The following is a 22,834-nucleotide window of genomic DNA, read 5'->3' on the forward strand; positions in this document are numbered from 1 at the left end:
TTTTTTAGAAAATTAATGATTTGTAAGATAAAGAGTAAGATAAGAGAACATGTCCTATGAGTGAAGACATCTAGTTAAAAAGTTTGTGTTAAATTTTAAAAAATGAAGCTGTCTTGGAAATTCTGTATTTGTCTTGCATTTGTGCAAAAATACTGTAGACTCAGTTGCATTGCATTTGGACAGCTGCAAAAGTAGTATAACATTTGATTAACCTGTTATGAGCGGAATGTTTCTAAAAGATAATTATTTGTTCCATGTAATAACTTTCTGGAGAAGCAAACAGAAATGAAACACTTGATCAATTTTTTATTTCAAAATGTCTACAAAGTTTTAATTCTCCATTATACAAATAGTTTTTCAAAATTTAGACATTATTCAAATGTAAGCCAAAGTCCTTATACAAATAGAATACACACAAAGATCAAAAATATACATATTCTCTCAGCAAACTTTGTTACATAAATAAGAAAAATATATACAGCTGGTATTTTCCATCTAAAATACAATTATCTTAACATTGCAGCCACATACGAAGGTACTACAGTCAAAAGAAACAGCACAGTGACGCTTAAAGGAACGAGAAATTCATTTTATGACGTCTCCAATTATAAAGGTACGGAGAACCAATCTTAGGGGAGCGTACACCTCACACGTGGGTCCTCATTTTTACTTCACTCTGTTCCTGTTTCAGAGCATTCTCAGGATGGGAGAGCCACAGTCCTGCCAGCGATCCCGACCCTGACACAGTGGTCAGCGTGTGTGAAGAACCATGCAGTCTACGCCTTTGTCCTTCGGCAGAGATGTAAGAGAATGCTTGAAAAGTTAGATTTGTATGAACCTGTGTTAAAATTTTCCAAGGAAGCTGAATTGGCTATTGAAAAAAATCAAACAAATCTTTGAAAGTAGGAAATGTTAGAGAAAAATCCGAACACTTGAAAAGTCTTAACATAGCAAAGCAATAAACAAAAATTATGCCAGTGGTTCCCCAGACAAAAGCAACTCAATCAAGTGTACGTATAATTATGTTTTGCCCCAGAAATTCTCCTTCCTTTTTTGAGCTCGTGCCAGAGTCTGAAAAGCCCGGAGACTAGAAGCTGCAGAGCGAGCGGAAATCTCAGATAATCTGTCCTCATCTGCAATGAAAAATTACATTCAGTGCAAAACAGTCTCTCCTATAAAAATATGTTTTATAACATCAACAGAAAAGTAAAAGCTTCAAGCTTTGTAATGTCAATACTGACTGTCAGAAAAAAAGCAATCTATTAAAATGTAAGATACTGACATTTTCAGGATAGCTTACAGTAATCTTACAAGTTGACCATACTTAGAAATCAAACACTTCAATGTTAAATGAGCATTCTGTTTCCTTCCTGAAATCCCACGATGTCACTGCCTGAACAAACGGCCTATGATTTCAGTATTACTCGGAAATACGCATCATCATACTGTTTGTCCTACTTTAAAACGCACAGCTGCTCTGAGCAAAAAGCTTTTTTAAACTTTTAAAAACAAAATGCCATAGTTTAATGTGGAACTTACACCACATTTCTAAAGTAATCTCACTAAATGTAGAAATAATGTTTGACTTTAAGATGCTACCTTCATCATTACTGAAATTCCTCATTCTGCATAAGCAAACCTATTAGAAGGTTATTTGTAACACTGTTCAGTTAAAAAGAAAACAGAACTGGATTCAAAGTGTCCAGATACTTGCATTTCAAAACATGACAACTTGATTTCTAACTCACTGAATTCGGAAAAATTCTAAAAAATGCTAAGAGGAGAGAAAACCTTTAATGGGTGTGAATGTATAAAACATAAACTATTAATTCAAATTTATTTTCAAGTCCACAATTTATAAGTTCAATAATTTCATGCTTCTTAGGATGACTTAAAATAGTAACTTCGATTGTTCATATCAAGAATTCAAAATTTCTCCTGCCATTATTGGAAGCAAACGAATTTGTCAGAATGAAAACTACAAAGGAGAAAAAAGCCCATTTTCCCTAATCATATTTTCTGAGAATCGAAAATGTACAGGAATATACAGGCATTTGAAAAGAATGATGGCTATAATGCTGGGCCAGATTCCTGAGCCCAGCGAGCCAGGGTGGAAAAACAGAAAGAACAGCGACCTCGCTGGGGCATGAGGCACAGTCTCGCACCAGCTGTCCCCCTAGAAAAGAGGCCTTGGTCTCAGTTCGCTCATCTGTAAAACCGGGATAATCTGACCCATCCCGGGGCTCATGGATCCCATGAAACAACATCCATGGAATCTGCTGTAAACCACGCACACAGAGCCAGCCAGACCAGGCCCACGACAGCACGCAAACTGCCAGACAGCACCCCAACACTCATCTCATGATACCGACTGAGCAGATACCTTCGTCGTTAAAGGCTCCGCGCTGAGGTAACTGGAAATTGTTCATCCTTGCTTTTCCCACTTAAAAAAAAAAGGAGAAGAAATTATCCTTCAAAGCTATCTGAGAGGCTATCTTATTTACAGTAAAACCTTAGTGAAAGGAGTTGTCACAAGTTCACTGATTTTAAATCTTTAATAGAAATCCCCATCAAAGGGCCATTCATTAAATTATAATGTGCTTATTTAGCAAACATGTAAACAAACAAGGGATGATCTCCTAGAAGTCTTATCAATGATGACACTGATCTATTCTAACTTCAGAGAACGGTAGCAGGCTTCTGCTTAAAGATGGTGGGTGGACTACACACGTTTACAAAACTGACATAAACCCACAGGACAAAGAAAAAGAGAGACAAAAACAGCCACAGAGTTTTGGAAAGCGGAGCAGCTGGAAGGGCAGTGAGCATGACCATCCCCCACTGTGGCCAGCGGCCTAGTGGTTAAGTTCAGTGCACCCCGCTTTGGCAGCCTGGGTTCGGTTCCCAGACGCAGACCTACACCACTCATCTGTTACTGGCCATGCTGTAGCAGCAGCTCACATAAAAAAAAAAAGAAAAAAACGAAGATTGGCAATGGATGTTAGCTCAGGACAAATACTCCTCAGCAAAAAAAAAAAATTCAGAGAAATTAAAAATATAGCAACATTTTTTTTAAACTCAAAAGGAGGTGAAAAACAAAAATCGGCAACCCTTTCAAATTAAAATAAAAAGGCAGAGATGGAAAATAGGAGAGCAAGATAGGAAAATAAGATCGTGTTCAACACATCCAATATCTGAATAATAGGAGTACCAGAAAGAGGAAACAGAAAAGGGAGGGGAAGAAATTAATGACTAAACAATTCAAGAACATTTCCCAGAAGTGAGGAACCCAGTTTCCAGATTGAAAAGGTTGATCAAGCACTAGCAAAATGAAAAGAAACCTACCGTAAAATTTCATACTATTAGGTACAAAGAGAAGATCCCAAATACTGCCAGGAAAAAAAAAGCCACATACAGAAGATCAAAAATTAAAAAGAGCAGCAGACTTCTCAACAGTAACAGCGGAAGTCAGAAAAGAGCAGGGCGATGCCTAATAAACTAAAGGAAAATAACTATGACCTCAAACTACATCCAGGTAACACGCGCAAGGTCTGGAGAGGGCCTGGGCCACAGCTGGGGCAGAGGTGCTGGGCACCCAGCGGATGCCTCCGAGTGTCAGGGAAGGAGCTCGAGAGACGCGACACACCCCCAGGTGGGCACCTGGGTACGGCACACCCGAGTGTTCCAGAGACGAGGCTCTTCCGATTTAAGGACATCTATTATGTTAACTAAAAACGAAACGACCTACTTTGTTAACACGCAGCACATACTTACAGCCTTTGCACCTATCACTACAACATTTTCATTTTAAAAGACAAAAACCAAAACCAAAATAATTACCATTATGCTGGAACTCGGGGTCTCTCAGAGAGCCCTGAATGCGACGAGAGGGATGCCAGTAGGACGGCGCGTGGGCCGGAGGAGACTGCCCCGCGGGGCTGGCTGGATAGTCGGGAATTTTCGGAACTGGAAGGGCTGGCTCAGCACATTTGGGGATACTGGTTTCAGAATCCTCCCTCAAAGGCAGAGGATCAATCGTTTTTATACCAGCAGCTGGAGAAGTCAGGAGAGCTACAGCGTGACCTTCTTTCTAAACCACAAAAGGAGATACATATATACAGGTGTACATATATAAACAAACATGTATTTTAACATTTAAACACAAAAAAATATAACCATAAGAGCAGTAGGGGAAAACACAGGGAAAATTTATGTAACCTGCATGTGGGGAAGATTTTATACGCCTAACATGAATATAGACAAACACATTTAGCCATATAAAATATACGTATAAACATTAAAAAAATAAAAGAAAAATGACAAACTTAGGCCAAACATACACCTTATACGACTGACAATGAATTATCATCATTGCTACAAAATACTTCTTTAAAAAAGATAAACTTAACTAAAAATCAAAAAAATGTGGAAGCAATTCATATACACACAAGTTACAAACAGTAAACATATTCCACTTCACGAATAATCAAATAATTTCAAAATAAAAGCACTGAGGTACTAATTTTCCACTTAGAAAATTACAAAGATTAATTTTTCAAAAAATGAACTATGATTGCCAGAGCTGGCAAGGATGGAGAAAATCGGCACTCACACAGTGGGGTTGCGAGCATCACCTTTCAGGGGAGCTGGCAAAACATAGCAAACACATTAAAAATTTGTGGTTTTGACCACACAATAATACTTGGGGAGTATTTACACAAAAAGAGAGAACAATATGTACAAAAATGTAGCTAAAGGATGGATTTCTTTACAGCATTTTCCTAAAAAACTAAAAATAACAATAGGCATCTAGTTTAAAAAAGTAACTATAGATGGCATATCATATCACTATTAAGATTAGATTATAAATGATATTTAATGATATGAAGTGTGTTCACAACACATTGCTAAGTGAGAAAAAACAGATTACAAACCCTTATTTACTATATAATAAACAAATACACTATATACCTATGTAACTCAAAACTCAACAGAGACGTCCCTGAACAGTAGGGTGACATCATTCTTTTCTTTTAGTTTGGTCCACAATGATAATGTAGCACCATCACAAGTCCCTGTATGATTGTACTTTTGGGCAGACGCAACCAGTAAAACCAAACGCAGTTCCCAACTTTCCGGATCATCCCTGTAAACTGTCGCCTTTAGTTAACAACTCTGAGCGTATCAATGCCACATCCACACACTGCTTTCCGACCTTAGGGATCATTTTCTGCCATGACAGAGCTTCTTGTTTCAACATGGAGAAGCCTGGGGTCTCAGCCCACAAACGCACATTTTCAAATCAGGATCTGGGATAAAAACCACAAATCTTCCCTTTTTAACTCCAAGGTCACTTAGGAAAATTCTTCCTCTGATTTTTTCTTTTTCTACGTGTATATATGGAATTTGGGATCTCAGTCAAGTTGGTTTTACTAGTGCTGGAAAGACCTGAATGAACTCAGCAGGCTGGTCTCTCTGTACCTCCTGGGGTTCCCAGGTTCGATCTGACTGATGTCCTGACCTGCGCTGAGCCTAAAGCTCCTGCAGGCCTCACTGCGTGCAGCTCCCCCGCGCAGCCCCTTCTCCACTGAGCATCAGATCACATTCACTGTGTTGCTTCAACTCCCCCAAGGGCGTCCCAGTGCCATCAGCCTAACAGCCACTCCTCCCAGGCTCCCCTTCCAAGCCCGTTCCCTCCCCTCTGCCCTCCCCAGGCTCCAGTCACACCAGCCTTGTCAGTCCACACGCTCGCCGGTGGACACCCGTCCTTGCTGTTCTTTCCACCTGGAAACAATCTCTGCCCCAGGTCTCTGCACAGGCACCTCCCTCATCAGTCAGGTCTCAGCTACAATGTCACCTCCTGGGAGGGAACGTCCTGATGGCCGAAACTGAAGCAGTCTCACCACCCCCATGGAGTTGTGTGCGGTTTTATTTCACTCACAGCACTTACCAGTAGCTGAAATTATCTGTTTACAAATTTGTCTATTTCTCCCAATGAACACATAAGCTCCACGAGGGCGGGGATGTTGTCCTGACCACCAGTGACTCCCCAGGTCCTAGAACAGTGCCTGGCACAGAGTAAGAGCCAGGAAATACTGAACGGAGTGAATGAAAATGACACTCCTGATACGCCCCTCCAAAGACGGCTCTGGTCCCAAGTTCCCCTACACAGTGAATGGCACTGTCATCCATCCTTTCGGGCAGCCAGAAACCTAAAGTCATTCATGGTGTCTCGTCCCTCACTGTCCAAGCCAGCACCAAGCCTGACATGGTTCCCCTCACACCATTCCTTGGTTCCATCCACTCCTACGTATGGCCACCTTCCCTGGTCCAAGCTATCAACAGCTCCTGCTCAGACCTCCACAATGGCCTTGAAAGGGCATCTAGTCTACTCTACCCTTGCTTCCACAGTGGCCAGAAAGGTCTTTAAAATACTCCAATGGGGTCCCATCGCTCTTGAGATAAAGACAGAAACTCTCAACAGTGCTGCCTTCCCAGGCTCGCCGTGCACCTGCTCCCTGCCACCCACCACCCGTCCGTGCCTCTCAACCCCATGTCCTCTCTCTGCACTGGCTCCGGGCACACCCTCCCCACCCTTTCTCTTGCTCAACTCTTCCTCTACATCTAACTCAACGAAGACTCCTTCCAAGAAGCTTCCTGACCTCCAGGAAAAGGTCAGTTCCTTCCAGAAAAGCACTATATACTTCTTTCCAACTCTTACTAGTTTTAATTTTACTTTTGTGTTGTGATTCTCTGATTAATGTGTATCTTTCTCATCAGACTGTAGGTTCCATAAGACCATGGACCACGGCTATTTTTGCTCACTAGCATGATCACATGCAGGTGTTAGATAAGAAACATCTGCTGAATGAATGAATGAATGAAGTGCACACACTCTTGGGTTTTTAATATCACTTATAAAATGGGACAATGGTACTTGATGATCAAACCAATACTGTGAGAATTCTACTCTCAAGTTTTGAGAGACAGTGTTGTTTAGGGGTTAAAAATGTGGGCTTGGAGGATAGACTGCCTGGACCCAAACTCTATTCTCCCCTTTTGACAGCCGTGTGACCTCAGTTTCTTCATCTAAATGAGAATAATAACACCACCTATGGCCCCCAGTCACCATGAAGACTAGACAGGTTGATACACGTGAAGTACTCAGCTCAGGGCCCAGAACTACCTATTATGATCATCCCCATGTAAGTTACCCAAATTGCTGCCGCCCCATAACACTCCCACAATTCAAGGTATGTTGTTAAAAGTTAACAGTGAAAACATCCTGGATATTATGATAATATATTCTTCCTAATTCCTGTGGCAAAAAGAGATACAGAATGATATTAATCAAGGGCAACTGAATAATGGGGATAATTTATTGGAAACAGAATAACTTATGGATTTCATTTTACCATAATATTAGTTTTTATAGGAAAACAAAGGGGAAAAAAATGTGTGTATCAAGGTCACTGATTCCCCTGCCTACCAGCAACCAAGGGGGAGACAACAGAAACCACCACCTGCAGCCTGGTGCAGGCCCGGCAGCGCCAGGGACAGACAACTGACACGCAGGGAGTGCTCACCGGGTTAACAAGAAACGTGCTTATTTTAGAGGAATTTGTAATTAAAATGTTACAACTGTATTCTGTGCACAGTGAGGTGGAGATTGGCATTAAAATATTAAATGCAGCTTTACTCTATTTTAAAGTAATTAATTTTATTTAATTATTAAAGAAATTAATTCCACAATAAATGAAATAATACAAATAACTCTGGCTGCACATGTGCATTAGGGCCACCCACTTCAGGCACACGCCTGTGGCCTAGCTGCCTAGAAGCTCCTCACTTCCAGGTGGCAGCCTGGACTCCCGAGGAGAGTGGGCAGAACCGTCCACAGGGCAAGAGATTCCTAACACCTGACTCTGATCAACCGTCTGACCATACACCTACGGTCACATGTCCTGTCATAAACCGCTGTACACAGAAGGAACAGGAAATGGTTGAGACACTCTGTTGCTCCAATAACACTCACTAAACGCATCCTTAATGAGGACCTGCGGTGAGCTGGACTCTGCTCCAAAGACCGGGCTGTGGGGGCACTGGGCTCTGACCTCATCGCCCACCTCTCCCCAACACCCGGAAGCCCTCTGCTCCGCCCTCTGGAACGCACGACAGCTGTCAGCAAGATCCCTGGGAGAAATGCGACCTCTTCTCTGAATGTGCCTGGTCCGACTTCAGCCACTCACCCCACGATCATGTGTGAATGTGCCTGGTCCGACTTCAGCCACTCACCCCCCGATCAAGTGTGAATGTGCCTGGTCCAACTTCAGCCACTCACCCCACGATCACGTGTGAATGTGCCTGGTCCGACTTCAGCCACTCACCCCACAATCATGTGTGAGCCTGGTCATTACTGGTAACTGCAACCTCTCCATGATCTCGATTTCTGACCACCACCGCCTAACTTTAAAACCAACCCCCACAGGTACCCCAATCCCAACAAGCTCTTAAGTCTGCCAAGAGCTTCCGTCCCTTGGTCCTGTCACCTCTGCACTGTACCTTACTTCTCAAGTCCTATTTTCCCTCCCTAATAAAAGTGACTTCCATGGTCAGTCATTATAATCACTTCCCTGCATATACCTTAACTCCGTGACCTCCTCTCTCACTTTGTCTCACTCCCTCGACACAAGATGAAGCCCAGTTAAACCCAACTCTCTACCTGTCTGGAACCTCTGCAGCCCAAGGTGCCTGGAGAGAAACATACAACCCAGCCTGCCATCAAATTTGTGACCTCTGACCTACAACGGCCCCTGCGTGTTGCCCTGCAGTATCTCACATCTCTCGGGCCCCTCACTCTCCCACCCTCTGAGAAGACCATGTCACGCTTTCTTCTCTTTCCTCAAACCTCCAACATTTCCTTCCCCAGCCTCGTTTCTCCACATGCTGACAAGAGCAATCAGGAGAGACTTTCCAAAAGCTCCCCCGACATCTCCCCATACTTCATCAGCAGCCCACGCACTCTGCCTTCCCTCTGTGACACTGAAGGACTGTGCGAGTGCCCAAGGCCAACCGTTCCCATCGCCACCAGATCCTATGCCCCTTCTCTACCCGAGAACATCTTTCCAACCATCTCCTCTCACTCCCGCATCACCTCACTCTCTCTCAAACTGTTCCCACTGACACACAAATGTGCTCTTAGCTCCATCCAGATCTCATGGCTTCCCACTCCTGCTGCATTCCTCAGCTCCCCCTCTATGGAAAAAGCTCCTGCAAGAGCTCTCTGTGGCAGCTCTTCCCAACTCCTCTCCCCTCCATTCTCTTGGACTCACTTGCACCCAGGCTTCTGTCCCTCCCCACCCCAGAGCCGCCCTCTGTCTGATCACCAATCACCTCCACGTTGCTAAATCCGATCAGCAATTCTCCTACCTTCCAACCCACCATCCCCTCCTCGACACCCCAGGACTCCAGCCTCCTGCTTCCCGCCACCGCACTGGCTGCTCCTCCTCAGTCTCTGTGCTGCTTACTCCTCAACTTCCCAGGATCAAAACATGGGACTCAGATCTGTCTACACCTACTCTTCTCTGTTTATATGCCCTCCCTCCATCATCTCCACAGTCAGTAGACCTTACACACCTATGCCACCTGTATGACAAAGAGCCTCAAACCTGTACCTGCAGCCCAACCTATGCTCTACACTCCAAACTCACAGTCAACTCCCTCAACAGGTCTACCTGCAAGTCTAACAGTCGGCTCCCTCCTCAACACGTCTACCTGCACGTCTAACAGTCAACCCCCTCCTCAACACGTTTACCTGTACGTCTCACAGTCAACCCCCTCCTCAACACATCTACCTGTACGTCTCACAGTCAACCCCCTCCTCAACACATCTACCTGTACATCTCAGTCAACCCCCTCCTCAACAGGTCTACCTGCAAGTCTAACAGTCAACCCCCTCCTCAACACGTCTACCTGTACGTCCAACAGTCAACCCCCTCCTCAACACGTCTACCTGTACGTCTCACAGTCAACCCCCTCCTCAACAGGTCTACCTGCAAGTCTAACAGTCAACCCCCTCCTCAACACGTCTACCTGTACGTCCAACAGTCAACCCCCTCCTCAACACGTCTACCTGTACGTCTCACAGTCAACCCCCTCCTCAACAGGTCTACCTGCAAGTCTAACAGTCAACCCCCTCCTCAACACGTCTACCTGCACGTCCAACAGTCAACCCCCTCCTCAACACGTCTACCTGTACGTCTCACAGTCAACCCCCTCCTCAACACGTCTACCTGCAAGTCTAACAGTCAACCCCCTCCTCAACACGTCTTCCTGTACGTCTAACAGTCGACTCCCTCCTCAACACGTCTACCTGTACGTCTAACAGTTGACTCCTTCCTCAACACATCTTCCTGTACGTCTAACAGTCGACTCCTTCCTCAACACATCTACCTGTACGTCTCACAGTCAACCCCCTCCTCAACACGTCTTCCTGTACCTCCAACAGTCAACCCCCTCCTCAACATGTCTACCTGTACGTCTAACAGTCAACCCCCTCCTCAACACATCTACCTGTACATCTAACATCGACCCCCCTCCTTGACAGGTCTACCTGTACATCTAAAAAGCTTCTGTCGAAACAGACCTCTGTATCTTCCCTGACAAATCTTTTCCTCACACTGTCTCCCATCTCAGTTAAACAGCAACCCCATCCTCACTGCTCAGGCCAAAAATCTTGAGTCACCTTGTTTCTTCTTTCTCTCACTCATAGCTTACCCATCAGCAAATCCTGTCAGCTGCACTTCTGATGTATACCCAGAATTGGACTCCCTCACTGACCTCCACTCTACCGCCAGGGTCCAAAGAGCCATCATCTCTTGCCTGGATGTTGTAACTGACTCCCATCACTCCTCTGACCTCCAAAGGCTTCCCATCTCATTCGGAATAAAACTCAAAGTCTTTGCTCTGCCCCATAAGGCCCCACACAATTTAGTCACCCATTGCCCATGCCACTCTTCTCCTCTTGCTCTCTGCTCCAGCCACACTGACCTCCTGGCTGGTCCTCAGGCACTGAGATACTTCTCACCTCAGGGACTGTGCACTTGCCATTCTGTTCCCTAGAAAGCTTGCCCAGACACACACACGGGTCAGTCCCTCACCTGCTTCAGTTCTGCTCAAGCCACCCTCTCAGTGGGAAGCTCCTGGCCACCTCCTATCACTTCCCTGCTTTAGTTTTCTCCTTATTACTACCACTATCTAAAGACCATATAATTTCACCTAGTTACCCCATGTATTCTCTCTCTCCTCCACTACAACGTGGTTCAACGAGTGTTTCTTTCCCTGCTGTAACTCCAGGGCCAAAACAGCACCTGGAACACACGTGCCACACAGCAGATGCTCCATAAATCGTGTTGTTCTCTTCCTGTCGAGTCACTGCTGACGGGATTTGAAAGTGTATCAGCAGAAACACAACACCCCTACCAGGAAGAACAATTCAATGCCTTCACCATCCTATAGGAGGTTAATAGCATTATCTTCACATATGACACACAGAATTTCCTCCAACCTGAACCTATCATTCATTTAGTACACGTGGCTAAGATGATCTTCTGAAGAGACGTCTTTCCCCACTGTGCAAACACTTGCCTTCCTGGAATCCCTCTCCGCGGTCCCCACGCCATCCTGAGGCGGCGTTCTTTTCCTCTGCTCCAGGCCTGGAGGCTTCAGTTTGGAGGGAGACACTAAAACAGCACCCCCTGGAGAAAGGCACAAGATGACGAGTCTCAGTTACCCCGCATCAGCGTGTGGAGGACGCAGGTTCAACAGGAGCTGCACAGCGTGTGTGGTTACCGACGGCCGGGGTGGTGAGGTCGTGATGAGTCCTCTGGATCCCACCAAGCTCTCTCAGCTTTGGAGTAGGAAGCCTGCCGTCCATTCCCGAGGAGACAGAGGAAGAATCCGACCTACGAATTCAAACCATCAGCTATGAAGCATTTCCTCAGGAAATATGGTCAAAATACTTTGCTATCATTATGCAAAAGTAAAGTAGAAAATTTATAAGATAAGGTCATTTTGTTTCTGAAACACTAACAAATCCCCATGCAGGGAGGAGTGACTGAGCACTGGAAAGGAGGGACGACCACTACCAGGCAGCCCCAACACGGCGGGCTCCCCCATCAGGCCTCAGTGCCACAGGATGAGAGGGATTAGGACCAGGGACCCCAAGCACCGTTATCTAGGGGAGACAACCACTCCCCAAAGCGATGTGTGTATACATCAACAGGACTTAGCTATTTGCAGAAATCACTTAATATTACAAAACACTACCTTTTCTTTTGTGGTATAACCATCTCATATTACAGAATATCAGCTATTTTCCTTAAATCATAAAGTCATTCTTCCAGACACATTTACAAACCTAGCAAATCATAATTAGGACATAAATGAAAATAACCCTAACCCCTTCCTGAGGAGCTCAGTGTTCATGGCGCTCAACTACCAGTTAGTGGTGACAAACACCTGAGTGAATCCAATTATAAACCACATAGAAATGCCTACTTCATGACATTAAAGTAAAACCTGGTCTTTATTAGTCACAAAACCAGAAGCGTAAACCACTATACTTAATTAGCGACAAAACAACATACGTATTAACTGTGTACAATAATGCGTCTACACAGGGATTAATTTAAAACTCTCACCCTTCTTTCACCTCGTCCACCTTAGACTTTTCACGTACTTCCAACTTCTCAAGCTCTCCGGGAGAATCCTGCCTGTCCCCCTCCCTCTGCTCCTCCTCCTCTCTCGGCTGTTCCTGCATGTCCTCATTGGCATCCTCTGCATCCCAGGCCAGGCGCCTTCTAACAGGTGTCGTGGGTGCATCTGACACGCCCAATTTCTCCGTGGTATTTTTCTGGGGTTGGTCCTCCAAGACAGACCTTTTTTCTTCTAGTTTTGTAGAAGGACATTTCTGCAAAGTCTTATGGCTTGTAGGATCTCTGCAGAACAAAGTAAGTTTTATTTTAAAGTTGAGTAGTTTGAGGTCTCTAGTTTACACTAACTTTAATAAGTCCATCATTCCCTTCCACTGTTCACAACTACATGTCTCCCACGGTATTGAAGAAAGAAATCCAATTAAGAGTTCATTTTGCAGTATAATAAAGTGACAATCTAGAGTTTCTATTAAAATATTCCAAAATAAAATATACTTCTTTCTTATTCCTACTGTCACACACACACGCCTACACCACTCCTGACAACACTCATGTGTATGCCCTACACTGGCATTTACACACATAAACTCAGGCCCATACAGTCGAGCTTGTTCAGTAACTCAGTTTGGGTTTGTACACAAACTCAAGCGTACCTATGGATCAAGTAAGTTGATCCAAATTTTATGCTTTAGATAGATTAATCTTTACAAGACACTGTTAAAAAATAGATTTTGTGATGAACTTTTTAAATCACGTCACATAATTCCAATTTATAATTCAATTTGGTATGTATGACTCTATTAATATACCTTATCAACTAAAAACTATTTTATTTGCTACAAATCAATGTGCCCGTATCTCTTACAAACAGTTAAATCATGTTCACTTTGAAACCCAAAACAGCAGAGAATTTTCCCATAGAATCAGGGCCTAAACTCCCTGTTAACCACAAAAATCCATTAATAGATGACAATGGACATGTACTAACGGCTTATGTCTCTAAGTTTTTACTGTTGTTGTTGCCTTTCCCCTTCAGCTTTTAAAGTTTTTCACATCTACTGTATAATCATCCTCTTCTACTCTTAGTTGTTAAGGAATATTATAAAATCCAGACTTTATTTTCCACACAGAGAATAAACTAAAAATAATGAAATGTAATGAGTGGCTACATATTTCCATTTGACAGGAGACAAATTCTGAGTAATTATGTCATTTTCCTGCGTATCTCCATGACCCACAGAAGCTACAACCAGCCACAAGGCACATCTCACCCCGCAAGATCCAGTGCTCTGATGTTGCTGCTAACAGTTCCTTCTGAGCTTGTGGTTGAGGAGACATCCCAAAAGCAGTTGTTATCAGAGAGAATCTGATTCAGATGGTCCCGAGAAAAATGTGTCCCCTGAACTCGCTTCCTGTAAGATGCAGCCTTCTCTCGGAGCTCTTTAACCTGTGCGGGAGAGTCGACGCATGTCATTGCAGATGCTCCTTTGCAAATATCACCAAGTAGCATATCAAAGACACTGCACAAATACAGCCAGAGACCAAGGAGAAAGGAAGGCAAAGAAAGCCACATACGTTCATCAGACTGTGCATTTTTAAGCAGAAATTAAAAGTCAAGCTCAAGCACAAGCAGCTATTTTATTCCAGGCCAGCAGGCAGGCGGACATTTGTAGCAGCTAAGAAAAATACTGACACCTACTTCTTTCTTCCACTGAAATTACACAAGTACTCTATGCATTATTATAGTTTTCAAAAACTCAAAAGCAACCAACCTCCGCATACCACATGGCATTTAGAGAACCCTAGGGAGGAATACAGAAACACACTTAATGACAGGTCAACGCTATAACCGTGTATCAACGGGATCAATGAAATACTTCATAATTCTTCCTTCAAAATATATACCAAACTTGTGAGTCAATATTTTTTAGTATTTGTAGTAATATTTAATTCAGTAATCAAGATATCTTAATATTACCTTGAAAGCCAGTCAGGTTCTCGCACGGCTGGGATGCTGTCGATGACAGGTAGCCTGACCACTATTCCCATTTCTCCAGCTCTGGAAGAGCACTGACATTCCAGAATCCCCCTGCCCGGCCCCAGTCCCAGCTTCACCCACAGCTGCCCTGCTATGGAAGCTGCACCAAGAGTTACGAGGCCTCCCCTCCAAGTTCCTCCACACTCCCTTGGAATCAGCAAACGTCAACTTTTTAAAAACGTAGTAAATATACAATTTAAAAGACTATCCCTCAAAATAATGATTGCAATATATTCAACGAAGTGACAGGAAAAAAACGCTCTGATGAACTATAAGGTGATCTGAATTCTCTAACAGGTGAATAACATTTTCATACAAAAAGGAGCCTTTCGTATTCATTTGAAACTCTTTCATTTTACACATCATACTGCCACCTGCTGGTTTCCCTAAACACAATTCTACGGTGTAAAAAACTCAGTTGCAGCTTAAAATTCTGTTTAAAATCATCTTTATTTATTCTTGAAAACCTCTATAATTTCTTCTACCATAAAGATGGAATAGGAGCTTTAAAAGGATATCCAGATACTGTCTGCTAAAACTGTTTTTGTTTCACTCAGAGGCAAAAAAGCAAATAATGAAACTTGGCATGGCAAAAGCAATTGGAGAAACATATCCTCAGCTCCTTAAAGAGACACTGTTGAAGGCGAAGGATGCCTCTCCAGGGAACTAGCCAGGGCAAAGGACAGCACCTGCCGTGGTGACATAAGAAACCCTATAATCTCAGCAGAGTCCCACTGCTCTGATGAACCGACCTGAAACGTCCCTAAAGGATAATTCCAAATACTGTCCAAAAAACCGAGCCATGTTCATTTACCACTTCTGTCAACTTATACTCTAAAGAACATTACTGGGGCCGGCCCAGTGGCGTAGTGATTAAGTTCACACACTCTGCTTCACTTCACCAGTTCAGATCCCAGGGGTGGCCCTGCGCACCGCTCATCAAGCCATGCTGTGGCAGCGTCCCATGTAAAATAGAGGAAGATGGGCACAGATGTTAGCTCAGCGACAACCTTCCTCAGCAAAAAGAGGACAACTGGGGGTGGATGTTAGCTCAGGGCTGATCTGCCTCAAAAAAAGAGAAAATACTAGTAGTGGTTTTTGCATGTAACAGGTAGAACTGAGACACAGGGTGCGAGTCTGTGAACTCTAAGCAGGGTGTCCTGAATGCACGGGCACCTTGTCCTAAAGTACCTTACTAACATCCACACTGTATTCCTAACAGGTTCCCCATGGACCCATAGTGCTCCACGACCCACGCTAACGTCAGCAAGCCTCAGCACGGCCTCCCCCTCTGCACACCCCAACGGCACTTCTTTCCTTCTCCTGCATTGATCCACGAGCTCAAGGGGAGGGAGGATGAAGCACTGAAACATGGACTCCACCAGCCGTCCTGAGTGTGGACGAAGAGCCAGGTCCGAGGAGATGGCTGGCGCCAAAGATAAGCAAGACGGTCCCTGCCGACTCAGGACTCAGTCTGGGTGAGGAGGAGACCTCGCCCGTGATAGATTATCGTCAGAACCCTGGCACAGTCTACACCACAATAAGCAAAGGAGATATAAGCTGAAGGAGTGGTTCAGAAGGGGTGCTATCAGGCCCGCCATGGGTGGGTGGGGTGGAAGGAGCAGAGGGAGGGGCTGACGCCATCCACACGTGAGGGCCTCGGCACTGGTGAGCCAGGAGGTGGGTGAACTGCCTCTGCGCACATGGTGACCCACTTGATTTGACATCCATTTTTAAAAAGGAAGGAGAGGAGACACTTGTAGAAATTCTGTACAATTTTAGTTTATTCAGTTCCATTTGTTACTGACATTCAAAACTCAATGTTTTAAATTTACTTCATCAGCAAACTTTATTAATAACCTTAGTGTTGATGTTACAATGTTTTACAACTACATTATTTTAAACTTCTATAATCCTAAACTAAGATAAAAAAATAGGAGCTTGATATTTCCGAAAGTAAGGTGTTCTACTAGAAAGAGGAGAAAAATCAATGGTATGAACTCAATATTAAAAACAACCCCTCTAGCCAACAACCACAGCCACTGAAAAGGACACGGACCAACCATTCCAGACTCGATTACACTACACACACCACCCCCGGGTCAACGATGGCCAGCAAATTATACGATACAAAAACTATAAGCAGGATACTTTCATTTCCAAATTTCTTTTCCCAAATTAAGAATTCAACTAAATCGTTTAAAATTTATATGTGAAAAATTCAAACTCAGAAAACTGGGGGAAAAAAATAAAAACTTTTTTCCCCAAAAACCATCCCCCCAAAATCAGGAGTCATCCTACACCCAGTAGTCTCGACAATGACTGTCAAATCACAGAACGTCTCTCAAACATGGGACTTTAGCTTGAAATAAAGTCCTATTTGTGGAAGACACATAAGAAAAAAACTACTTCAAGTAGTGTAGTTTGGATGATTAAAAGCTTACCTAACAATCAAGAAAAGCAGAAACTGAACAAACTCAGGAGTTCCTCTGAGGATGGCACCCAAGACTCACTGCTGGTCGTTACTAAGAATGGTCCTCTGAGCGGGCACTTCAAAGAGTGACAGGCCACGGTCGTGCGACGGAGATAAACCTACAAACTCACCAGAGAGAGAAACCAACAACCCCAGTGTTCTGGGAACGGCTGCTTGGGACTCAGGATAAAACACCCCGTGATCGACTATGAAGAGATTCAAGCAGTACCGTCTCCCGGACAACACAGAAGGAAGCACAGACGACACACGGACTTGAAACTGAAATGTGACCCAAAAAGTGACCTACTATCCTAAAGATAACAAAGCCACTGGCGTCCACGTGCATTTGAAGATGTGAATAACATTCCTTCAAGAAATGTTAGGACCAGGAAAACAAGAAGGCCCTTATGTTCACATACCTCATACAACAAATGTCTGTCAGCAAAAAACAAGTAAGATTTAAGTAAAACATGTCCCATATTAAATGGCTCTGACCTGGTCATCTCAAACTGTTGTCACCATCAATGATCACTGACTTCTTAGCTAAAATTTCTTATTCTTTCCTAACCTCAGTTTACTTTTTGAATTATTTTGCCATAGAGGTTAAGGCAAACTATACCACAAATTTAAATATTTATGACCACCAATAGCAACTAACAAAACAAACCCCCAAGAGTCATGTTACCAACATATCGGAATAGGGAACCTTGAGAAGACAAACTGACAACCACAACAACAATGTTCTTCTCCATCAGAGCAGGACAAGGATGGTCACCTCACCACGACTTCTGACATGCCAATCCTCACAGTCCATTCGGTGTTTAGACCTCCGAGCTCAACACCAACCCACCCTAAAGAAACCTCCGAGACTAGAAGACAATCTTTCTGAAACAAGGAGCTTCCCCTGAACTACACCTCGTGACCCACCGCGCCAGGGGCCGACGCCGAGGTAGTGACCACAGGAGCCCTATGGCCACGCTCTGTCCTGCCTCCGCCCTCGCTTTTCCTCATCCACCAGGAGATTCCTCGACACCGAGCTCCCAGCCAAGGTCTGGCAGGTGAGAAGAGCTCAGGAGTTCAGCTGATGGGATTCCTTACTTCTATCACGGCTGCTTTCGATGCTCGTCCCTTTAACTTGATTTCACCGGGGTGAATATATGAATTTTGCCCCAAATAATACCTGGGACAGCTTCAAGCTTGGTCTTTTACTCTGCCCGTGTTGCCTCTGAGCCGCACTCAAGCAGGGAGGCAGAGAGCAGCAAGAGCAGTCGTGGTGGAAGGAACCACGTCACCTCCCCAACAACCCTCGGAGCACAGTGGTCTCCCAGGACAGAGGCCCCGGAGCTGCCAGCACAGACAGCCCCTGGCTCGAAGCGCCAACACCTCCCCCAGAGGCTGGCTACACGTAACTGTCAGCCACGGTTTTAAGGATGGAGCTGCATTAAAGGTTCATTCCCCATCCAAATTACGCCTCTCTTTAAAGTGATCGGGGAAGGGGGAGGTTTACTAACGTCCAATCTCAACTAAATGCGTGAGTTTAGCTTATTCCCACAGAAAAGCTGGAAACCACCAAGATGTGCTTGAAAAGATGCTAATTATACAATAACCAAAAAAGCTCCACTGTTTACCCTTTGACCCCAAGAAGCCAGTACTAAACCAGCACTGCCCAGCTCTAGGATGACACTTTCCCTCAAACCCTTCTTTAGTCTTCAGAACTTCTCCCACACAGCAGGGCACCCAACACTGGAACCCAAACCCGTCCGCACAGGCCACAGCTTCCCTGCGCTTACAGCCTGACGGCGCGCGCCACAGTGGGGCCACCGTCAGACGACTCATCCTGAAAATCAATCATTCTTCAGTTGAGACGGTGGACATCTGCATGTTATAAAATAGCCAAATCTTTAATGCTACAATTCCACAAACTGACTTTATAACACAATCAAATATTTGATGTAACATTCTTAACTTTAAAGACTTCACAATAATAAATATTAATCTCTAAGGAGGTAGTTGGTATAAAAAAAGTAAACACACTGATAAATTATATTCTAATTCATATCACTCTAAGTTCCTGCTGCTCTTAGCACTATTACTGGTCCACAGTTCCTGAAACTGCAGCCTCTACTAGTAAACGAAACCCATCGTGAGAGGCACTGACCCGGCTCCCGGAGCCTCCGCAGACTCACCTGATCGGGTGCATTCTCCTTCACGCGGGTCCAGGCCCCAGCTTTGTATAAATACTGGGCTGGGCTCAGAAACTTTGCTCTATATTCAGAATTGACCTTCCTAACAGAAATGAAAGGAGAGTAAACATTTCAGCATGGTGATCACATAAATACCACGACATTTTTCTTGTAAACTACATACCCAAGCCTTTGATGTCTCCAAGGAGTAAGCTTCTTTTTAGGCTGCTTTGAGTCTTTTGGTTCCATCTCTGCTTCTAACTTTAAAGGATCATCTGTTTTATTACACTAAAATAAAAATAATTTAAACTTTTTATGCTTAAAAGGCGTTAAAGTGAAACGTAGATGTTATAAAGTATACTTGGACACCGTGTTACAATTCTGTTTTTAGAAATAAGCTTTAACTACTAAAAGATAATATAGAAACCACAAGAAATCAACAAGCAAGTTTTGAAACTAGTATATCTAGTTAGTTTTTTCAAGTATATAGCTAAGGGTATAGTTTCATTTTCCAACAATAAAAATTTTAGATCCTTGGCAAGGAAAGATATTTTTAACTAACAAATAAACAACTAAATAAATACACTTGATGTTACTACCTCTTGAATAATGGTGTTATATTTGCCTTTGATATTCTAAATTTATATTTAATTGCATTACAGTAATTAAATGTAAGGCCCCAATGAATAAGTTACCACATTGCTTTACTGAATAACTTAACTCTAACAGTTTATATATATATATATATATATATACACACAAACACACATATATTTATATATACAAATCATTTTACTTTTCATAATATAATTTCTATTTTTTAGAACCCATAAGTATCAGGTATGATGCTCCAAGAAATTAAAAACAGGACTTATACCCCATTTACCTATAATTTACAGTAATTTTAACCTGATGCTGCAACTTAAATAGCTATAATTTCACACAGAAGCAGGTCTTTGTATCTCCTGAGGTAAATCACGAGAATTACTCTGGCTCTAATTTGGCACACTGGAGCTCCCGTTTAACACGTGTGTGGATGTGTGTTTGCATTTGATTTCCATTATTTAATTTAAAGTATGCATTTCTACCACTGCTGTCAGCCCTGGAGCTCACATTACCATAAGGCCAATCGTCTGACACGAGAGATAGCAGACTTACCTGCTGTAGTCCTGAGCGTCTAACGCACTGTGTTCCAATTAGTCACTTACATCTCCGTCTCCCCACTTGCCCAAGAGCTGCCTCGGGTTCGTGAGGTGCCACTGTATTCTCAGTACCTACTCAGTATCTGGCTCCTACTAAGAGCTCAATGAACTTTTGACATTTAATGAACAAACAAATGAATTAATGAACTACCCAAAACAAAAATCTCAGGTGGTGGTAAATGAAAGAAACCATGTGGAGTCTAAAATCATGAGGATTTTGTTTTGTTTAACGTTGAGAGTAGACAAATACCTTCTTTTCAGGAGATATTGTTTCAAAACTTCCGTTCTCTTTCAAATCATTTCTTAATTTTGGTTCTTTCACTGGAGATAAACCTTTGAAATTTCTTTTGTATTCAGTTTCATGGATGATTGAGTTACCTTTGAATTGTGGAACAAATTTGCTTTTATTGTGGAAAACCTTAAAACAAAAATTACTTCAGTTTAGTTATTTGGTTGGTTAAATATAAACAAAACTTAGTTCTTCTATTGCTTAAAAAGTTTCACAAGGGGAATCATAGCATACAAAAAAGGCAAAATTATATGACTGTTTCATTTCACACCGCTAATTAACATCCAAAGGCAACAAAAGCAAAAGTAGACAAATGGGACTGCATCAAACTGAAAAGCTTCTCTACAGCAAAGAAAACAATCAACAGAGTGAAGAGATCACCTATGGACAGGAGAAAAGATCTGCAAACCAGACCTCTCAAAAGGGGTTAATATTCAAAATATTTAAGGTACTCAAACAACTCAACAGTAAGATAATGATCTGACAAAAAAATGGGCAAAGAGGCAAAAAAAGACACATCAATCAATGGAACAGAATACAAAGTCCAGAAATAAACCCACAAATATATGGTTTATTAATTTACAACAAAGGAGCCAAGAATGTACAGGGGAAAGGACAGTCTCTTCAATAAAAAGTTTTGGGAAAACTGGACAGCCACAGGCAAAAGAATGACACTGGACTACTACTTTTTTCTTTTTTTTTTTTTGAGGAAGATTAGCCCTGAGCTAACTACTGCCAGTCCTCCTCTTTTTGCTGAGGAAGACTGGCCCTGAGCTAACATCCATGCCTATCTTCCTCTACTTTATACATGGGACGCCTACCACAGCATGGCGTGCCAAGCGGTGTCATGTCCGCACCCAGGATCCGAACTGGCGAACCCCGGGCCGCCAAGAAGCGGAATGTGCAAACTTAACTGCTGCGCCACCGGGCCGCCCCCACTGGACTACTTCTTACACCATACACAAAAATCTACTCAACATCCGGAAACCATAAAACTCCTAGAAGAAAACATAGGCAGTAAGCTCCCTGACATCAGTCTTGGCAATGATTTTTTGGATTTGACACCAAATGCAAAGGCAACAAAAGCAAAAACAAGCAGCACTAGAGCAAACTAAAAAGCTCCTGCACAGCAAAGGGAAAGGCGACCTGCAGAACGGGAGGAAACATTTGCAAATCACAGATCTGATAAGGGGTTAGTATCCAAAACAATAAGATAACAACTCAATAGCAAAGAACCAAACAGTCCAATTAAAAAAGGAACAGAGGCTCTGAATAGATATTTTTCCAAAGAAGACTTACAACTGCCACCAGGTACATGAGCAGGTGCTCAACATCACTAATCAGCAGGGAAATACAAACCAAAACCACAGTGAGATGTCACCTCACACCTGTTAGAACGGCTATTATCAAAAAGACAAGAAACACTGGGGCCAGCCCGGTGGCGCAGCAGTTAAGTTCGCACTTTCCGCTTCTTGGCGGCCCAGGGTTCACCGGTTCGGATCCCGGGTGCGGACATGGCATCGCTTGGCAAGCCATGTTGTGGTAGGCGTCCCACATATAAAGTAGAGGAAGATGGGCACGGATGTTAGCTCAGGGCCAGTCTTCCTCAGCAAAAAGAGGGGGATTGGCAGCAGATGTTAGCTCAGGGCTAACCTTCCTCAAAAAAATAAATAAAAAAGAAAAGAAAAGAAAGAAAGAAAAAAAAGACAAGAAATAACAAGTGTTGGTGAGGATACAGAAAAAAGGGACCACTTGTGCACTGTTGGTGGGAACATAAACTGGGGTAGCTACTACGTAAAACAGCACAGATGTTCCTCAGAAAATTAAAAATAGAACTACCATATGATCCAGCAATCCTACTTCTGGGTATATTTCCAAAGGAAATAAAATCAGTATTCTCAAAGAGATATCTATACTCCCATACTCACAGTAGCAT

General features: G+C 43.3%; 1 protein-coding gene across 5 annotated transcripts in view; it reads right to left on the bottom strand.

The window, feature by feature from the left end:
* Positions 1-286: 286 nt before the first annotated feature.
* Positions 287-22,834, bottom strand: part of MDM1 (Mdm1 nuclear protein) — a 31,309-nt gene continuing 8,761 nt past the window's right edge. For 3 of the 5 annotated variants that reach the window (XM_008532397.2, XM_070619687.1, XM_070619689.1), the window contains 11 exons: positions 20,860-21,027; positions 19,592-19,695; positions 19,411-19,510; positions 14,486-14,515; positions 13,985-14,160; positions 12,702-12,998; positions 11,851-11,963; positions 11,647-11,756; positions 3,841-4,090; positions 2,384-2,443; positions 287-1,133 (listed from right to left, as the gene is read on the bottom strand). In XM_008532397.2, the coding sequence (XP_008530619.1) occupies positions 1,021-1,133; positions 2,384-2,443; positions 3,841-4,090; positions 11,647-11,756; positions 11,851-11,963; positions 12,702-12,998; positions 13,985-14,160; positions 14,486-14,515; positions 19,411-19,510; positions 19,592-19,695; positions 20,860-21,027 (1,521 nt within the window). In that variant the 3' untranslated portion in view covers positions 287-1,020. The remainder of the gene's footprint in view (positions 1,134-2,383; positions 2,444-3,840; positions 4,091-11,646; positions 11,757-11,850; positions 11,964-12,701; positions 12,999-13,984; positions 14,161-14,485; positions 14,516-19,410; positions 19,511-19,591; positions 19,696-20,859; positions 21,028-22,834) is intronic. The other 2 variants (XM_008532468.2, XM_070619688.1) reach the window with 1 other exon arrangement.

The sequence above is a fragment of the Equus przewalskii genome, chromosome 5, assembly GCF_037783145.1.
Source record: "Equus przewalskii isolate Varuska chromosome 5, EquPr2, whole genome shotgun sequence".
Lineage (NCBI taxonomy): Eukaryota > Metazoa > Chordata > Mammalia > Perissodactyla > Equidae > Equus > Equus przewalskii.